This window comes from Peromyscus maniculatus, chromosome 5 (assembly GCF_049852395.1).
Source record: "Peromyscus maniculatus bairdii isolate BWxNUB_F1_BW_parent chromosome 5, HU_Pman_BW_mat_3.1, whole genome shotgun sequence".
Taxonomy (NCBI): Eukaryota; Metazoa; Chordata; class Mammalia; order Rodentia; family Cricetidae; genus Peromyscus; species Peromyscus maniculatus.
This window is the reverse complement of record NC_134856.1, coordinates 75,725,188-75,746,449: the sequence shown is the minus strand read 5'-3', so window position 1 is coordinate 75,746,449 and position 21,262 is coordinate 75,725,188. Positions and strand designations below refer to the sequence as shown.

The 21,262-nt window shown below is 36.6% G+C and overlaps 1 protein-coding gene across 1 annotated transcript in view; it reads left to right on the top strand.

Moving 5' to 3' along the window:
• The window catches only part of Malrd1 (MAM and LDL receptor class A domain containing 1), a 602,817-nt gene that overhangs the window by 328,801 nt on the left and 252,754 nt on the right, over positions 1-21,262 (top strand). Inside the window, exons 27-28 of the mRNA XM_076572692.1 lie at positions 12,019-12,264; positions 13,823-13,980. Of these exons, the coding sequence (XP_076428807.1) occupies positions 12,019-12,264; positions 13,823-13,980 (404 nt within the window). The remainder of the gene's footprint in view (positions 1-12,018; positions 12,265-13,822; positions 13,981-21,262) is intronic.

Below are 21,262 nucleotides of genomic sequence, written 5' to 3'. Positions count from 1 at the left end.
AATTTTGCTAAAATGATTTTTATTTTGGGCTTTATGCTTAAATCAGGCTCAAGGTCTATCTGCTAGCAGTTGCTTTATTTGCAGTATCTATGGAAAAAGCAATTCTCCTTAAATACACTAAGCCTCTGTCAGGGAGCATGAAACACCATGAAAGATTATTATATGTTTTTTAGTTATTTGAAAAGAAAGAAAAGCTGGAGCATCTTCTTGTTATTCTGGATGAGTTTCAGATTTCACAAACCCATCCTTATTTACTTACTTTTGTAAGTGTAACAAGTTATAAACTCGGTGTGTATAAATTATTTAAAATTGAAGTAATAGAACTTCACTCCAGGTTAGATTACCAAGGAACATTCATTTTTGCAGGCATCTTTGGATTTCTAGTTTCAGTTTTCTTCTAATATAGAATTAAAATTAGAATTTTACTATCATATAAAGACTTGTTATATTAGTATACCATATAACGACTTGTTAAACATCAGGTACACAAATTGGGTCTTTAAAAATGGTAGAATCAGGAATGGAAAGATTCTGCAGTGGTTCAGAGCACTCTCTGCTCTTCCAGGGGACCATTACAATTCTACAATGTCTATGTGGCTCACAATCACCTCTATCTCTATCTGCAGGGGTCCAATGCCCTTCTCTAACCTCCACAAACACACATATATAGCTTACACACATCTAGATAGATATACATGTACACATATAAATAAAAACATCTTTAGAAATGGTATAATAAATCATTCTTCATAAATAAACTTTATATGTGTGTGTGTGTGTGTGTGTGTGTGTGTGTGTGTGTGTAAGTGTGAGTGTCTTCATGTATGTCTGCACCATTTGTGTGCCTGGTGCCCTTGGAAACCAGAAGATAGCATTCAGATTCTGTGGAACTATAGTTACACTCAGCTGTGTTGAGATACCTCATGAATGCTGGGAGCCAAACCCACTCCAAGTCCACTGCAAGAGGAAAGAGTGCTTAACTGCTGAGCCATCTCTCTAGTCCTGAAAATATCTTTGTAAATGACTATGAGCAGTAACTGTTAGCATATACTTTGCCATGTTGGTCAAGACTATGGAAGTACTCTGAAGATTTAGATGGATGTTGTTCAGAATGAAGAGAATAGAGGTTACAGAAAGAATATCGAAAGTCATTTACTTTTTGTTTATGGAGGAGAATGAGCCCAAGACTAGAAAACAATGCCCAGAGAACCTAAGACAACAGAAACCTACTGGTCCTTAATGCAAGTATCAGCCATATTACAATTGTAAGTAAGGATGAGGGTTGGAAGAGCACATTGGTCCTTTCTCATTTGAAGCTCATTCTAACATTCTATCTTGTCCAGATTTTCTTTTCTTTTGTTGAATGCAAATTACAATTTTTATTCCTTTTAGAAAACCAGTCTTTCAAGATTGTGATCATATGGACTTTCTTTTTGTATATCATCATCTATGCTAAAGATTATTCTTCACACTTTCATAATTTAATTTGCTCAAATCCTCCCATTTCTTTTCTTATTCTCCTCCTCTTCCCACTGAACTCTTTTATCCCATCAAGTCTCCTTCCAGTTTCATGTCTGTATAGCCCATTCATTTGATCATGGTTGCCTGTTTGAGCACCAGATTTAAGTGTTAGTAACTTGACCACGACCAACTTACCATTGGTTACACCACCGAGGAATATCACTGACCTTTCCCAGTAACAATTAACTGATATATGTGTTCTCAGGGAAGAGTGCGACCCAATGGCCTCCTCCCATAACCTGATAAAATGTTGATGGGCTGGGTCTTTCACAGTTCTCGAATAAGTAGCCACTGCTGCTATGAAATTATTGGAACAGTAGTTTAAGGCAGCTTTTCACAGTACTTCTTTCAGTCCTCCAGCTCGCATGTTCCTTTTGCTCCCTCTTGTGCAAGGATTCCAGAGCCTGGGAAGGGAAATATAGATGACTTGTTTGGGGAGGGAGAGAGCTAATACCTAAGCAGGCACACATTCTCATCACTTTGACCAGTTGAGTCTCAGCATTAAGTATTGCCCATTGCAAACAGAAGTTTCTCTGACCAAGGTTGGAAGTGCTACTAATCTATGGGCATAAATATTATTGGTAATTGTACATTGTATCCATATAGCAAAACTACAATAGTAGCTTCCATGGTAAAGTCTATGACCACCATCCTCTCTCCACATCATAGACTTTGGATGAGGTTTCTAGTACCAGACATGAATTCCTCCTGTGTGGCAAACCTGAAATCCTGTCAGAGGGGTTTGGTTACTCCTGTGGTAGGCCAGCCTCACGGCAGCACTGGGAATATATTGCCTGATAGGTCAGTCATGTAGCTCGTAGGGTGCAAAGTTGGGTAAGATTGTTGATGACATTGCTCCCTCAGCACACTGCATAACACCTTCTGGCACTGTGAATGCTAGCCAGTGGGGAGGAAGCTCCCAGCCCATGCCAGCTTGACTTTTCTTTGTATTGCAACCAAAAATGTGCTGTGTCTTCAGTAATAGAGTCTTAGCATCTCTCTCTGTGTCTCTGTCTCTGTCTCTGTCTCTCTCTCTGTCTCTGTCTCTGTCTCTCTCTCTCTCTATATATATATATTATATATATATATTATATATATATTACATATATATATGTATATATATATATATTACATATATATATATATGTACAACATCTAAGGAGAGTAAATGAAAGGTATTTTCAAAATCACAAATATGAAGACCTTTAATATACTTATGAGTCTTTAAAAGTAATAATTCAGTCTGCAGTGGCTAGTTGGCTTTCAAAAGGGAATCTGATGTACTGACTGGTTTTGTTTCTGTTCTCCTATTCCATGAAGAATATGTTGCTCTATCCATCTCTCTAAGCAAATAAATGTAACAGCAACATTTGAAAAGGAAAAGTGATCCTTAATATCCAGGACCTGGTCTGGAATGATTAGAGAACCTACTTGTTGTTTTTAAATTACATGACATGCATCGCATATCTTTCATGTTCTTTGATTCAGTGTGAACAGTCTCCCAGGATATCAGCATCAAACACCACCACATCAAGATTCAGGTGTTAAAATTAATAAAACACACACACACACACACACACACACACACACACACACACACACACACACACACACACACACACACCTTGCAGGTATAATCTAAGGATAAACTGAATAAGAACATTTTATTGGCCAAAAGAATGGTGAAACATCTCCCTGTCTTGACCTGGGAAAAGGAGAAATGAAGCCTAACCCATTACAACTTTAGTCTTTTCTAGTTCTGCTCCTGTTGGATAAGAGTTTTGAACACCTAGTTATCTACTTCTCCATACTTCTCCATAGTATCTAATACAAGCAAAACTTTTTGTCTGTACCTTCCTTTAATTAACTTAACCAAAGTCCCCTTTGAACACCTTTCTGTTTAAATATTCCATAGTGTCCCAGGACTATGTTATCTCTGCTGCAACAACTGGTAAACCTAGGTTGTCCAACTCCAATGATCATTGGCTGGAAACAACAATAAAAAAGAAAGCGAGGAAGATCATATGGGGCCTGTGAACTGTTTTAATAACTTGTGGATGAAATTCACAAAGTTTTCTGACCTTTAAAATTTTATATTTTTCAAATGTAAAGGTTTTTCAAATATCAAAGTACTTTCAAATTCACAAAGTATTATTTCAAACACAAAAACAAAACTCACACTTTATTTTAGTTCACAGCGATTAACAGATACTGTAAGTCTGCCAGATTTTGAGCTGAGCTAAGAATACAAGTTTTAGAAACATTTTTATAACCCCTCAAAACACCTACTAACAATTTGATTGGGATATTAAACTGTGGATTCATTTAGAGAAATTGTTTCTAATAATTCTGAATTATTTTATTATATACTTGGCTTTTAATCGATATTTATTTGGAAGAGCTTTTTGTTAACTTAAATGATTCTTTTCTAGTTTCTGGTGTTTACTCTTGGAAGGTAAGTATTCTTTTAAATTAAAATAAAATTTTATATTTCTAGTTGCTATTTGAAAATATTTTGTTTTTATTCTTTAATTTATTTTGACTAATTTTATTGGTTCTTTGTGAGTTTTATGCATGTTATAATTATATTTGCTACTCTTCCCACGACTGCTCCAAAGTATACCTCTCCTTTCTATTTACTCAACTTTGTGTCTTATTAATAAATTTTAATTCTTCAAGACCAATTTGTGCTATACAACTATTCTTGGATATGGTGTTCCACTGGAAAGGACTATACTCTTAGAGAAAACTGTCTCTTCACCTCCCAGCAGCTACAGTTTTAAATATCTTCACAACTAGGTAGGGTTGTATATACCCTGTGAAATGAGGTATGGTTTTGGATTACCCAGGTTTGCACAAATGTTCTAGATTTCATATGTATGTACAGCTGCCATGCTGTTTCCAGAATATGACGTTTCCTCATAGTTGTCCACTGCCTCTGGATCTTACTCTCTTCCTATCCCCTTTTCTAAAATAATCCCAGAACCTTGGCAGGAATGGTAGATATGTCTAAGCATTCTGTAGTCTCTTTTAATCACTATCAATTACAAATAGAAGCTTCTACACTGAGGCTTGAAAGATGCATTGATATATGGGTATATCATTGGAAGCAAACTTAATACTGTGTCACTTAGCAGCATAATAGTTGCATATTCTCCCCTATGGCCTATGACCTGCGTAGTCATAAATTCTTGGCTCAGGAACATTGCCATGTACAGGTTTCATCCTGTGGAGCAGGACTTAGATCCAGTCAGAAATTGGTTGGTGACTCCATGATGTTCATGCTATTATTGCACCACTGGGTATGTCTTACAATGCCAGTCATTATTGTAGCTCATATAGTTCATAGTTAGATATGATTGATCATTACTCTTCTCCTCCAATAGCTCACATAACACTTTTCAGCAGTATGAATATTAGCCAGTTGGGATAAATCTTCCAGGTACATATTAGCTTGATTTTGCAATATTCTGTGACTTAAGTACGTGGTATTTTCAGCATTAGGGTAAATGTGCATTGAAAGCACATAAAATGTCATTTATTTCTTTTAACATGGATGATATTAGTCTTTTCCTAAATTTACTTAGTATTAGGAGATTTTTGTGGTTGTTGTATAATTGAAAATGAGCACAATGAGCTTATTTGTAAAATGTTGCTTTGACTTCACTAATAACTCCATCATATCTATTGTATCCTGATCATAAAATTATTCTTTCAGTTTTGTTGCTGCTAAAGTTGTATATATGCTTGTGTAAAATTTGATGTATTAAATTGTGCATATATTGTGGAATGGCAAATTTGAACTAGTAAGGAAGTCTGTGTGTGCATTGCTTCACATATATGTGATTTTTCATAGTGAGGACACTTGAATCTCTGCTATTTTAAAGAATATTTTATAGTATTTTTAACTATAGTCACCATAAAATCACAGGTTTTTTGAAAATATATCTCCTGTCTGAAATATTTTACCTTTTGAACATTTCCCAGAGGTTCTACAGTGCCTTGCCATGTCTGTGTTTGCTTCTCCTGACTGATTTTTCTCCTAGCTATATATAGATCACATATTCCTAGTTATTCATGGACTGTGAGGACTGGACTGCTGAGTGCTGAAGTGTGGTATATATATTAAAATCCAGCGAACTTTGTCCTTGATAGATGTTAACTTGCTTACTCTTCTGATTTGCCTAAATAATGACTATTTTAAAGGCTTATTATGAGGATTAAAGCAGAACAGATTTCAGGAAATTTTATTCTGTGAGTTACCAAAAACTATTTTTTTTTACAATACAGGTTATATAGTTATATACAGGTTGCAATTGTTCAGCTCTATCACTACTGTATAAAATTAGCTGTAATTTAATATGTAATCAACTGGGTGTGTCTGTCTCAATAAAATGTTATTTATAGATACTGGTGGTTTTGGATTGAGGATTATAATTTGCTCATCTATAAGGTGAAGAATACTTCTTCCTCAAGTTACTTTGTCCTCTACTGACTCATAATCTTTCTAAAGTCCCCACTGAATACCTCTATTTGTCAAGAACATTTTGCTCTAGTCAGTAGAAGCCTAATGATGTTGGCCTTTCTGTGAACACTTGAAATACTTCTATTTATAGCTGCAAGTTTATTGTTGTCTTAGATGTTACCTTTCTTCTCTATGAATTCTGCCCTATCCATCTGCAAACTGAAATTCAACCAAAGACTTGAACACATTTCTGCATCTCTTTATCTATACCAGTCCTTTTACTCTATAGTCCTGTCTTGCAAATTTGGAATGCTTCTACCCCTGTGTCTTCAGTCACAAAGACCTCATTTTCTGTTTTACTTACACTTCTAGAATTCAGCCCAGGAAAGCACTACAGAGAAGAAACTTGGAGTGATAATAAGGTGCTCCCTTTTGTTCTTTTAAAGGACCACAGTCCTCTGATTCCTAATTTCAGTATTTGATAAAAAATAGTTTAATATATTTGCCTAGTTCTCTATTTGCTTATGTTTGAAGACAATTTCATACCTCCTTTCTGTTTCTAGCTATAAGCAGAAGTTATCTCATTACTTACTTTTGATGTCTATGATTTAGCCAGAAAATTAACTTAAAACTCTGTAAGTCAGTACCATATTTTCTTAATTACCATAACATCCTAAACCTTTTTAAGCCTTTCATCATTGTGCTGGCCAGTCCTATGTCAACTTGACACACAAACTAGTGTTATGTGAAAGAAAGGAATATCGATTGAGAAAAAAGCCTCTATTTTCTTAATTAGTGATTGACGTGGGAGGGCCCAGCCCATTGTGGGTGGTGCTATTCCTGGCTTGGTGGTACTAGGCTCTGTAAGAAATCAGGCTGAGCAGGCCACAGGGAGCAAGCCAGTAAGCAACACCCCCCCCCCAGTCTCTGCATCAGCTCCTGCCTCCAGGTTCCTGCCCTGTTTGAATTCTTGTCCTGATTTCCTTTGATGATAAACAGTGATGTTGAAGCATAAGCCAAATAAAGCCTTTCCTACTCAACTTGCTTTTTGGTCATGGTGCTTCATTGCAGCAACAGAAACCCTACTAAGACAATCATAATGCTACATGTTTTGGATAATTTTTAAATTTTCTAGTGCACACACATAAATTTGAGGCTCATCTTCAACTTTCTTCTTCCTTGTCCCCAATAGTCTATTTTGAAGACTTTGTTTTCCATAATGGAGACTACTATGGAAATAGTTGTAATGCTTAAGTCAGATATGACCTTCGTCTCATATTGAAAAATCCATGGTTCTGGATCACTTGGGGTAAGGTTAGAGATGCAGTGATTAGATAGGAAATGGTGATAAAAATCCATAAAACAATACTGACTTTTACCAAAATAGTGACAGTAGACATGATGCAATATATTTTAATGGTAGGTCCAACAGTTGACTGAGTTTGCTGAAATATTTTTTGATTGATGAGATTAAAATAGTATATGTATGAAGACCACTGCTCCTAGAACTTTGGGATCATCCATAGATAATTTGGCCCTATTCCAGATGTGGCCAAATGCTGAGACAGATGACACTGTATATAAACCAAGAACCCCTTGAAAAGTTGTATATTTTGCATAATGGAGCTTTGTGGGAAGAATGCATGTCTCAAGAGTAGTCAGAAATGACAAAATAGGGGAAGAGACTGCTTTGGAGGCTTTTGTACTGTTTAGGGAGAAAGCTAGATGAGATTTTTCTGTGTGCACATACATTCTTGTATATGCCCTCATTCTTGCCCCTTTGCCAAATGATGCACAATAAACAGCCTGCCTCCATCTTAGGCTTGAAAGCTAACTCATAGCAAAAACAAACTAAGATCACTCCTATTTATGATTAACTCTGTTTCTCAAAGATCAGGTTCTGCCCACCTTTAACCTTAACTACAAATGATTCTGTACTGCCTGTTCCAGGAAATGGCAACCATTCTGTCCACCCTGTTATGACAATGTTGTTATGACCAACTTGCAACCATGCCTTTGTTTTAAAAGATTATTATGACCACCTTGCTATGCTTATGTTCTGCTTCTGTAACCCTGCCTTTTTGCCTTCCAAGTCATCCATTTGAAAACCCCCAACTCCTGAACTATAAAACTCTTTTCTTCCCCATATCTAGTGCTGATCTCTTAAACCCTGCCTTAGGGAGAGAGAGCCCATTTACATGAATAAAAAAGTTCGCTTTAATTAATTTGTATATGATTTGAGTCAGTGATCTTTCTCCTTGAATCTATGGGATTAACAGGGCGCTCCAAGCTCCAGATGTGAAAGACAAATGGGGTGAAACATAAAGACTGTAAGCAGTCAAGTTCAATACCAAAATGTGTTTCTTAACTACATAGAGTTCCTTCAGTATCATTGCCTGAGTAACTAGAAACATAGAATCACTGTTAATAGAGAGGGAAGACTATCCTTCAAATTGGCACATTTGGAAAAGAAGGTCTTCAAGTTTCAGATGCCTGAGATGCATACAGAAGGATTTAGGGTGTTGTAATTTATTCTCTTTAACAAAATAAACTCCCCTGCCATGATGGTGAATGAATAAACATAATGTATATCTATCTATCTATCTATCTATCTATCTATCTATCTATCTATCTATCTATCTATCTATCAAGCTATATATATGTATATATATATAAAGCTAATAAATGGAAATATATATATATATATATATATGTGTGTGTAAAAATCAGAGAAGCACAAATTTATGAGTTTAATGTTCAAAGCTGTTAGCAACCAGTGGTCTATGATTGCATTACTGTTGCTGTATGCTTACATTGCTGTTTTTTGTTTTATTTTGCTTTGTCTTGCTTTTGGCAAAGCAACAATCACATGAAATACCTTGGAAATAGGTAAATAATATTAGTTGATAATTTCTCTTGTCCTTTATCAAATCCAGATTGCAGTGAGCTACCAAACTAGTTATGCCATCTCATGAAAGTATTCCTAAGCATCCTTCAATTGCTAAACCTATCTTAGGAAAACTATTCTTTGATCACAGAGACATAAAACTGGTCTCTGGCCACAGCCATAAATTCCTATACAAAATGTCCCTGACTTAAAGGTTATGAGAACTGCCTGACCATTTAAGTGCTGAGCTCCCAGAATTTGGAACCCTGTGGGGGAAGCCATTGGTTGCTAACAGCTTTGATGATTAAACTCATAAAAAAGTGCTTCTTTGAGTTTTCACAAATGTATATTTCTATATATGTGCTTTGTAGTTATAAATTGTGTTTATTTGTTAAATTAGTCATTCACCATCCTGGCAGGGCACTTTATTTGGTTAAAGAGAATAAATTAAAATACCATGGATCCTTTAGTATGTATCTTAGGCATCTGAAGCTTCATGTTTTGTCAAGACTCTGGACTTTCTTTTCTGAATGTGCCATTGGTCTATGTCTTTCCCCAAATATCGTATATAGTCATCATATGATACATATATATCAACTGAAAAGCATCTCTTGCTGCTTGCGGTTGTTAGGCCCTTGCATCATAAACTGGCCACTTCCATTTATAAGAAGAGTCAACACAGTTAAGGTTAACTTTACAGACCTCAAAGGCTCAATATCAAACGATGTGAATGTGACTCAGCAGTCTGATTCACAGGGGTCAGAGCCAGTGGGGGATGTAGCTGATGAGGACTCCATTTTGATGAAAGCAACCCTCTTAGAGAACTGAGGCCAGCCCTCAGCCACCTGAGGCCTTTAAGATAATTCCAGGAATTTTATGACCTTTAAATTATTCCAGGAATGCAAAAGACCCTGGCAGTTATCCCACACCTGCAAAAGTGTGTGTCTGCAGCAATGAATTGTGGTATTTGCCCTTAAGGTTCTTCTCCCCGTTTAGATGGGCTACAGTCCCACCAAAGGGGCTGTGGTCAGTTGTAGCTTAAATAAAATTTGGCTGATTAAAATCTTGAGAGTCTAGGTAGTCTTTTGGTGGTCTTGAACTCCACAACAAGATCACTGTGTATCATCTTATGAATGGAATGGATTATATTGTAACAGTGATATTTTCTTCATTGATGTAGAGATTGTATTCAAATATAGTTTTGTATAGTTACAGGACTGTACTTTTATGTAGTTACCTTATTTTAAAAATTGAAAAATGTATTACTATCTCAAAATATTAGCACTACTGAGTTTGTGTGATGTATTAAAAATTTAATATTTTCCTATTCAGAACTATGTCTCTATTTTCTTCTTTAACTTGGAAGCATTCAGTTGTGGATTGATTCAGTTACTTTGGAGAATATCATCTCTTAAATTCTTAACTGGTTTTATTTTTTTTCTCTAAATAAATTGGAATGGGCAGAATCAATATAAGTGCCAGCTTTTGTAAAATGAAGTAATGTTTTAATTTCTCAGCTTCTCATTAGCCCTTCAGAAATAATGCTTCTACCGGCCTCAACTCTACTAGTTCTCAGTAGTGTAGTTCTGTGATGGCAGCTTGGTCCTTTTTAAGTCAGTGAATTTAAAACATAGTTTAGAAGACTTAAGTGCTGGACCAAAATAGCAACTCTGTTTTTGAAAAATTCACAAATCTTTTGACATCTGTAACCTTTGATTTTCTCTCAATATAATATAAGTATTTTTGCTTTCTTTGTACCCTGAAGGTGTTTTGGCATGTGGTTCTTAGTTGAGTCCCATAATTTAAATATTAAAAATCTTTTGTCTTATCATCAATCTACTAAAATGAACCAAATAAAAACTCTTTAATTCATTACTGCCAACAAGAAAAACAATCCAGAAATTAATTCATGGAAGGAAGGTCTGTTGGAAGCAGAATGCATAGTTGAAATTTATCTTCTCAGGCTTTGCAGAGTGAAGCCCATTGACTTGGGCATCATTTTACATTGGTGTTTCTGGAAGGTGCACAGCAGGAAATGGCTGGAAGCCTTCAGCACAAGGTTTTTAACCCAGTAAATTCTATGTCACTTTACATCCATTGTCGACTTCTTTTCTCATGCCCATCAATGTCGCCACATGAAATTGTTGTAGCACAGTCCTGGTCATTATAAAAATACCTAAGATAATCAATTATAAAGAGTAAACATTAATTTTGACACGGAGTTTTGGAGGATACAGTTTATGATTCATTGGCTCCATTGCTTTCATGCCTGGGGTGAGGCAGGTCATAACTGGGAGCACATAACTATTTATCTCTTGGTCAAGAAATGAAAAAGTGACAGAAGAAGGGATAGCATTCCACAGTCTCCTTCAAGATCACACTTCTAGTGACTTAAACTTCCTACTAAATTCTGACTTTTCAAGTTTCTGCAGCATTCCAGTAGGGCCTTTCTGGGGACCAAGTTTCTAAAACAAGTTGTTGGAAAATATTTAAAATTCAGGCTACAACAGGCGTATCTGCAGGATTTTCCAGATTATCTTTCAGTACATGCCTGAAACATCACCACCTTTTATCCATACCAACTCTCAATCATTATGCAATTCCCTTCCAGCCATGGGAGTCCCCATCATAGAAATATAGCAAGGAGTGATCTTAATAGCTTTTCTTTCAGGCATCTAGGAGCTTATGAAGGAAGAGACAAGTATGACAACTTCTGCTAGTAATCCCAGTACTCAAGATGCTGAGGCCTGAGGATTGCTTTGAATTTTTCAGGTCAGCCTGGGCAACGTAGTTAGTTCCAGGCTAGACTACAGAGAGAGTCTTTGTCTTAAAAAACAATACCAAGAACTTCAGAACAAAACAAAAGTCAGAAAGGAAGATACTTTCTGATTTTATATTATAATGTCAGAGATCAAATTGCAGGCCAAGTTACAAAGGGGATTTTTCTTCTGAAATTTCATACATATTTTTTTTTTTCACTTGTGAATGAATCTGACCTCTGAAACAAAGTAGAAGAGAGAAATGGGGGTCAGATACCTCAAATTCTTAAGGAAACTGTAGTCCTTGGCACATTATAATTAATTCATTCTTGTGGCCTTTGGACTATTAGTGGACTAATCTATTATTCCCTTTTGCTTTATTCCAGGTTTCTGCCCACATGGCTATGAGGAGTGTCAGAATGGCCAATGCTACAGTCCAGAGCAGAGGTGTAATTTTGCAGATGACTGTGGGGATAACACTGATGAAGATGAATGTGGTGGGTCCTGCACTTTTGAGAAAGGTTGGTGTGGCTGGAAGAACTCCCTCGCTGAAAACTCAGACTGGGTATCAGGAATTGGCTCTCATAAAAGCCAACGACCTCCCAAAGACCACACACTTGGAAATGAACATGGTAAGTTACTAGGTTGTTGTTATTGACCTGTTCATGTTCATAAAGTCTACCTCATTATCATCATCAGCAGCAGCTGAAGAGACTATGGCAGAGAGACTGTTGTTCAACCAAACATTTAGCATGTACGTTCATATCTTGGGACAAATATACCAAAGTACCTAGAACAGGTAGCTGAGACCATCGACACTAATCCTGTCTCAGTTTTGGGAGTCAGAAAGCCAACATGAAGCTAGTGGCAGCACTGGTTCCTTCTGAGGGTGGTCAGGAAGAAACCAGTCTTCCATGCCTCTACCTTAGCCTCTGGTAGCCTCACAAGTCCCCCACTTATAGATAGTAGTTTGCCCTGCATTATCACATCAGCTCCTCTTATTTATGGCATAGTAGTTTCCATAGTTCTTTTTTTTTGTTAGATCCCAGGTGTATTGACTAGGGTCCACTTTAATAACATCACCTTTACTTACCTTCAACAGATAAGTAAACAATAATAATGATGACAATAGATAATTGAATCAGGGACGAGGAGATGGCAGAGGCAAATCAGCCCATAGTGACAGTCACAATCTAGCATTCATTTCAGTTTCAGTAACTGTAAATGAGTGATAGTACTCGCTTCTATCAGACAACTTTCCTAAGTGAAACATTTTCATCTGAAATCGATTACTCTAAATTTGGACACTCCTTTGAGCATTAGCAAGTCATTTGATTTTGATTTTTCACAAGCTCAGCTTCATAGTTTGCTCAGTGTAAGTAGTTGAAGTTGTGAGATTGAATGAGCTGAAGCCTATAGGTGATGAGATTGAACCTTTTTGAGAAACGTTGAAAATATAACCACAAGACTGCATCTGTGAGAGTGCTGGACATGGACTATATTTTTATAGTGAGTATTTACAGTCAAAAGTCAGATGCAACACTCAAGGAGCAAAGGACATTAGTAGGATAACAAAAGGACTATAAAGTCCTGAACAGTACAAATAGCAGGATAGTATCTCAATATTGAGATTTCACTGGCATGTAAAATGGATCTGATAAGTTAGGCTGCAGACTTAAAGATCTAAATACTCATCTGACATACTGACATACATGATATGCTTTAGACATTTTCATAATAAGAATAAAACTCAATAGCCTTCTTTGCACATGACACATTAAAACTCCTAGCATTTTATTTACATGTTCAACAGGTAAGTGGATGTTCCCTTACTTTGATTTCATGGAAATCTTTGAACTCTTTTATAATAACGGGGCAGTTTATGGAGTCTATTAAATGATTCCTATGACTATCTTGTTGATGTGATGGCATAAATACCCTGTCAGATCATTTAGTCTGTGAGCACTTTGCTCAAAGCACAGGCAGTTGGGAGTTTTTCTGCCAGTGAACAAGAGACAAGGCTATTAGATTTATTCTCCATTTTAGATGAAAATATCGATGGCAGCTAGATCACATGAAATGTAGTAAAACAAACAAACAAACAAAAAAAACCCTCAAATAAGATGAAAAAGCTAGAATAATCCCCTTATTGTTCCTTTGGTCCTATTTAAATTCCATCCTTATTCCTAGGTCACTTCATGTATCTAGAGACAACCCCAGCAGGCCTTTGTGGTGACAAAGCCCACTTCAAGAGTGCCATTTGGCAAGAATCCAGTTCTGCCTGCACTCTGAGCTTCTGGTACTTCATATCTGAGAAAGCCACAGGATCCATTCAGATTCTCATCAAGGTAGGCTCTTGGCTAAGGTTTCTAAGCTTTCTGAGGCTCCGGCCAGAAGGACAGATTTCTGGTCTGGCCAGCGGAAACCTCATTCCTCACAAGGAGTGGCTCCTGTGGCCACACATCCTATGAAACTTGATTAGCCGGGACATGGGAACAGGGAGTGCAGTGGCACCCCACAATTCCAGAGCCTCCTTTTATCAGAGTTAGTCTAAGTTCTCTCATTTCACTGTTTCCTTTCCTGTCCTTTTCAATGAGGGGAAAGAGGTTATTTGTACATTTGAAAGGAGACCAACTATTCATTTTCTCTTATTCCCGTAATTATTGAGTGCTAATAATAGACATTCTGGCTTCATGAATACATTACAAAGGACTGAGCTCATGAGTGTGATCAAGGTATGATTACATTGAACTGCTTATTAAATGTGACATATGAATGCATTTCCTTCCTGGTTATTAATTGGATGTTTCCATCAGAGTTTTAATTTAACATAATAAAGTGACAGAGTTTAGGGACAAAACAAAAAGGTAACTAAATATTAATATTAATAAGACCTAATTAAAACACCTTTACTTTTAACAAGTTAAAGCAGCAGTTAAAAGGAAGTGTGTGTGTGTGTGTGTGTGTGTGTGTGTGTGTGTGTGTGTGTGCGCATCTTGTTTATGTGTTTTAAGAATCTAGTTATCAGCCGGGCGGTGGTGGCGCACGCCTTTAATCCCAGCACTCGGGAGGCAGAGACAGGCGGATCTCTGTGAGTTCAAGGCCAGCCTGGGCTACCAAGTGAGCTCCAGGAAAGGCACAAAGCTACGCAGAGAAACCCTGTCTCGAAAAACCAAAAAAAAAAAAAAAAAAGAATCTAGTTATCATTCCAAGAAGTCTTGATTTAAAACATGCTCTAGCAGCCACTGCTGTTTCTTAACACATGAGCTTTGCTCAAGGGCCCCAGGGCTGATGGAAAAGACCTGACCTGAATGTCAAAGACCTCATCTATCTGAATCATTCACAGCTGTGTGGCTCATGTTTCATTGGAAACCTGAACTGACTTAGGAACTTTAGACCATGCTATAGTGAGGTGTAAAAGGCATCCTAGGAAGACACATACAGCAAATAACCACAGTGTTATTCTTATATTTGAATGTAGAAATTTATATGAAACTTCAAAGTTCTCGCAGGAGTATTCCTTAGTACTCCTTTGAATGTGGTACTGTATTATTTGGTGTCCAACTTGTGAGGGATTTTTGTCCTTTGTGGATTTGCTTTTACTATTTACTTAAGAAAAACTTACTTTCAACTATGTTGCATTATAGGAGCAAACTTCACAATATACTAAAATGAAATTTAAGCTTTTTAGAGATATCGGTCTCCTTATAAAATAATCAAAACCTCCTATGTCTCCTCTAACTGATTCCTATGAAGATTTAACAGCATTTTAAAAGACCAGTGTCTCAAAACAAATCAAATATACATATAGTCTTATTGAGCTGGACTCTGGGGAGAAAGCCTGTGAAAGTCTATTTTATGGGCATGGTATGGCTGTGATACTTAGGAGCTCACACGACTTGACTGCACAGAGCCTGTATAGGACTGGGCCCTTAAACATTCAGTCATCATCTGGGGAGGGGGGCTCATGATACTTCACCCCACTAAAGGAGCTAAAGGAGGTTGAGGGATACTGGGCAGAGGACATTATTGTAGCCATTGGTAAGGTATTCCTGCTCATGTCCATCCCTATCCAAGTGGACATGGTTAAATCCAATTGGTCAGAAACCAAAAACAAACAAACAAACTGTGTAAAAGAGATATGAAAATGGGATGGGGTCTTAGTGGGAGGAGGGGAGAATTGGCAGGGGGCGGGAGAGGATAAGAGAGAGTACAGGGATGAGTATGATGAGAATGTATTAAATACATGTAATCAATTGCCAAACAATTAATTGATGAAGAAGATTTAAATCAGAAATACTTTTAGACATAATGAAACTACCACCCATACTGAGGGGGGATTGTCTGGGCATTGGAGTTGTGACTCCATGCCTAAGTACTTGCAAGATGCTGGGTTTGACACTTGCATCTGAAATAAACAAACAGTAAATAAATAAGCAAATGATAATCAAATAAATATTACATACTTATTTTGTGAAACCTCAAGGATGATGAAGGGGAGAAATTTTTCATGGCATGTATTTATTTTATATTCAGATTTTTTTTGGGAAATCACTTCACTTTGGTGAATAATATGAATGTTTTTGATCCTGTTTACAAAGTACTTCTTAGATTTCCCTGTGTGGGGAACCATGCTGGATTTTTACCCTCTCAGGAGTAAGAAAACATGCTAGGCAGATGGCAAACTCAACAGGGGGAAGATTCTACTTTTTCTTTCTTTCTTTTCTCCTCACAAAAACAACAATATTCGCAGTTCATGAATGTGCCCCCCTCTGGCTCAGTCTCCTCTTCTGATCCTCAGAAATGGCACCTCCACCCAGTGTTTTTGCTCCACACCAAGTTAATACAACTGGAAGCTACAGCATTTTGAAAAGAAAAAGCTTTCTTATCTCTTTTGATTTCCACAATTCCTCTCCTGAGTGTTCATCTGGACTCTAGGACTGAGTTCTGCTCACTAGCTGGTGATTGGTGATTATTCTCTTTCTACAAATAGTTTGTCAGTTCTTGAGACCAAGGTATTGAAATTTGGGGTTTTGCTTGCCACCTAAGATCTCCAGGGAGTGATTGATGAAGCAGTTATAAAGGGGTGCTTTACTAGGTCCTTGTTAAGGCTTATCCCTGTGGAAGGAAGGGTTACAATATGTTTCATACAAGGCAGTCGCGTTTGGTCTGAAGAACTTACAATCTAAACCTGAAGTATAGAATTCAGTCAGACATAAAGGCATCTGAGGGTTGCACAATGATTTAATGGTGACATAATTTATGTAGAGTTGTACTTATTTCAGATAGCAACAATGACAACACATACTAGCATGGGCCGTTCACTGAGCATGAACACCTATATTGTTTCTTCCACTTGCTAATACAACATTCTAAAGCATGTAGTGTGAGTCCTGTTGTAGTAATGGGCTAAAGAAAGGAATTTTACAGTAATAGCACGGTGAGGGTGTGCTCGTCCTATTATTGTATTCATGGAGCAGGGATTTAAACCTGAGCATGTCCATATTTAAAAAAAAGTGTGTTTACTTCTTCTTTCCATAGCTAAGTGTTCTACACGGAGAAAAGTGAAATGGAAGTTTTATTTAACTGAGTTCCATATTGGTTGCATGGACTTTGTTTTGAAAAATAAAAAATAATGGTGCTTAAAATAGAATTGCACAATTCTTACAATATTCCTGTAACAATGACATGAATACAGGGAAACCCCAACAAATCTACTGCCTTAGAGAGCATTTAATGAATATCCGTACCATTTTATAGATGATATATTTTATATTTTCCCCTAATATGTCTTGCTACCAGTTACATGACAGCTATATACATATAGCAGAGAGAGAGAGGGAGAGGGAGAGGGAGAGAGAGAGGGAGAGAGAAAGGGAGAGGGAGGGAGAGGGAGAGGGAGAGAGAGACAGAGACAGAGAGACAGAGAGAGATATGCAATTTGTTACTGAAACTGTAATTTTTGTGTCTTAAATCATGACAATGTGTCTCTAACAAGAATACAAAGAGCTAGTCTGCTGAGAAACTAATACCAGTTATTATATTATTATCTTTGTTTTTTGTCTTGTGTTTAGATAGTAAAACAAACTTACAAACAAACCTCTAAAATAATGTAATTAAAATTTTCCAAGAGTATTAATGCTGTTTCAAATCAAATCACATAGTGTTAAATAGTTAACTGGGTGGGAAGATCATTAGCTTTTTGTCCCTCAGTGCTTGGACCAAGACAAATCCTCTGTGAGAGAGATTCAGCCTATGGAAAGTGGTGGAAATGTGTTGTTACACAACCTTTATTTTTACCAAGTGAGGTCCATGTGAATTAAATGCAACATCTAAAATCACAAGTAAGGGTATGAACAAAGGCTTGAACTCAGGTAATTTGAAATAACATTAGAGTGTTACATGGTCAGTTTGCTTTCTGTCTTTTCAGGGAGGCTGTCAGAAGTGGAGTGTGTTCCGTGTCTGCCATTATGCTCAGTTATTCAGTGATGAGGGAATCCAAGGTCTCATGTATTTTAAATAAGCACACCATCAACAGTGCTTTGTACCCATCTCGATAATAAATTTGGTTTAAAAATATACTTAGTTCTTTTTTCATAATTAGACTTATTATTCCCGTCATTTTTTCTTCTGGTGAGATTAGCCCAGGACAATTGGAATATGAGTATGAACACTCTTCAAACTTGGAGCGGGAAATTCTTCAATGTGCTTTGCTCTTCATAAATCACATATACAGTGAAATCTGCCCAGCCTCTAATGAAACAAACAGCCTTGTGCATCCTTTCAACTAGTCATCTGAATAGAATGCACCTGCTCTCTGAAGAACATTATTGCCTTCTGAAAATGCTCCATCCATAATAAACTGTTGATTTTTTTAATCAAGATTACTGTGTGCTTTAGGGAATTTAAATATATTTAATTGAAAGTATTCAGGACTATCCATTATGCAGTCATGATAGATCACATAATATATTCAAACCAGAAGTGGAGAAAAATAATGTATTTCAGGAGAGCTCTCCTGATAGGGCAACCCTGTAACGCTGAAAGATCATAATTAAACTACTTTGTTGCTTTGTCTTGCTTAGTGGAACAGAGAAATTTTAGAGCTGGCGAGTCCTTCAATCTTCTCTAGTGTAAGCTATTCATTTCAAAGGTGAAGAACTAGGAGTGAGACATATATTTCTTAAGTACATTCACATGGCATTTTACGAATAAAAGATTGTATTCAATTTTCTGATTTCTAATTTGAATTATTCAATTTCTTAGAAATTGTTTGATGATTCCTACATTTAAAAAATAGAAATAGAGTCAGCCTTTCCTCTCTATGAGTTCCTCATCTGTACATTTCACAATAAATCTTTAAAAAAAATAGTATAGATCTACTCAAGTTTCTTTTTAGATTATATGAAACCACTGCATCTATATTAAACACACACAGATCTTTAGTTTTTTAGCACATATTTATTTTATTTAATTTGTATGAACTTTTTGGCTACATGTATGAATGTGCACCACATGTGTTCTTGGTCCCCATGAAGGTCAGAAGAGGGTATTAGATTCCCTGGAACTGGAGTTAGGGATGGTTATAAGCTAGCATGTGGGTAGTGAGCACCAAACCTGGGGCCCTCTGCAAGGCCAACAGTGCTCTTAATAGCTCAGCCATCTCTTCAGTCTATTCAAATACTTTTTTAAAACAAAATTTTTGTTAACAGGTCTTAAATATGTATGGGTTTTAGTATCTCAGTGTTCCTAGAACAAGTCCCTCAAGGACAGTGAAGAATAACTATAGTGGTTTTGTTCACTGGGTTATAGAAAATATCAAATGATCAAGTGAAAAGGCCACTGTCCTTTGATTAGTAAATAGCTCATCATCCTTTCTTCTTTGACTCTGTCTAGTCAACAAGAGCTTCAGTTGTACATGGTTCAAATGGTTAAAATGTAAACACTTTGCCTAAAGACCTCCAATTACCTCATCTCCTATATACTCAACACCACCCTAATCTTAAAAGATCTACACACACACATTTCTACCGGTGAGGTTTTCACACTATGTGTGTTCTAATCTCTTCATTGCACTGAATAGTTAATGCAGCTTCATTTATCCCATAGTTTTAAAAAGGGGTGTATAGGATATAGGATGTATAAAGGAGATATAGAACCTAGAGAAAGGAAAATTGGTTTTGCAATGATTGGATTTGCAATCACATGAATTTTGGAACATAAACAAGTCAAATTAAATTTTCTTATACTTCTGCTATTTTTTAAGATTATAATATCATTACATAATTTCCCCTTCTCTTTCTCCATCCAAACCCTCTCATAAACCCTTCTATCTTAGTTAGGGTTTCTATTGCTGTGATGAAACAGCATGACCAAAAAGGAAATTTGGGAGAAAAGGCTTGATTTGGCTTATATTTCCATATTACTGTTCATCATAAAAGGAAGTAAGGATAGGAACTCAAGGCAAGGACCTGGAGGCAAGAGTTGATGCAGAGGCCATTTGAGGGGTGCTTACAGTCAGACTTTCCTTTGGGCCACCAGCTCACAAATAATGACACAAAGGCTTATTATTAATTATGAAATCTTGGCGTTAGCTTAGGCTTTTCCCCAACTAGCTCTTATAACTTAAATTAACCTGGTTTTTATTAATCTACACTGTACCATGCATCTTGGTTACCTCTCTTCTGTACCATATGCCCAACTTCTTCAGTGTTTCACTGCTGTCTCCTGCCACACTAGATTGTAACCTTCAGTTCTTCCCTCTCTGGAAGTCCTGCCTAGTCTCTCCTGCCTGGCTATTGGCCATTTAACTGTTTATTAACACACGCACAGTGACACATCTTCACACAGTGTAAACAAATATTCTGCAACAGGGCTGCTTACTGACTTGCTCCTCATGGCTTGTTCAGCTGCTTTCTTATAGAATTCAAGACCATCAGCCCAGGGATACCACCACCCACAACAGGCTAGGCCCTCCCACATCAAACACTAATTTAAAAAAATGTCCTACAGCCCAATCTTATGGAGGCATCTTTTTTTAATTGAGGTTCCCTCCTCACAAATGACTTCTAAAATTGAACAGAGGTTTACACAATAAGATATAATGAATGATGATACAACTATTTCCCCCGGTGACAAACATGGATGATAGTTTTAGATATTCACTGTACTGTCTTGTGATAAAATATCTGCTTTTATTACCAATGATAGGGTCACATACCATTAATACTAATTATCTGTTGCCTATGCTCACTGATTGAAAAAAACATACAAAATTTAGCTTAAGTTAATGAAAAGAAGAAGATCTATATTCTGTATTTTATGTTGCCAAACTCTTGAAAATTGATATTTTCTATACAAGAATCTCAGTAAGGTTTTTAATTTTCTAAAGAAATTTGCCTTCTGAATTGATAATTGTCATTTCTTAAGTGACGTCTCAAGCATGCAAAGGGGTAAGGGAATCAAGAGAAGAACCAGTAGGCAAAATCTGAATTGAAATAAGGAAAGATAATTTCTATTATTTTATTTTACAGTAAGGTGATTATACTGTACTTTTACTTTGAAACAGTTAGTGAGTATTTAACATATTGTCATCACAAAGAAATATTGACAGTGATGGACAAGCTAACT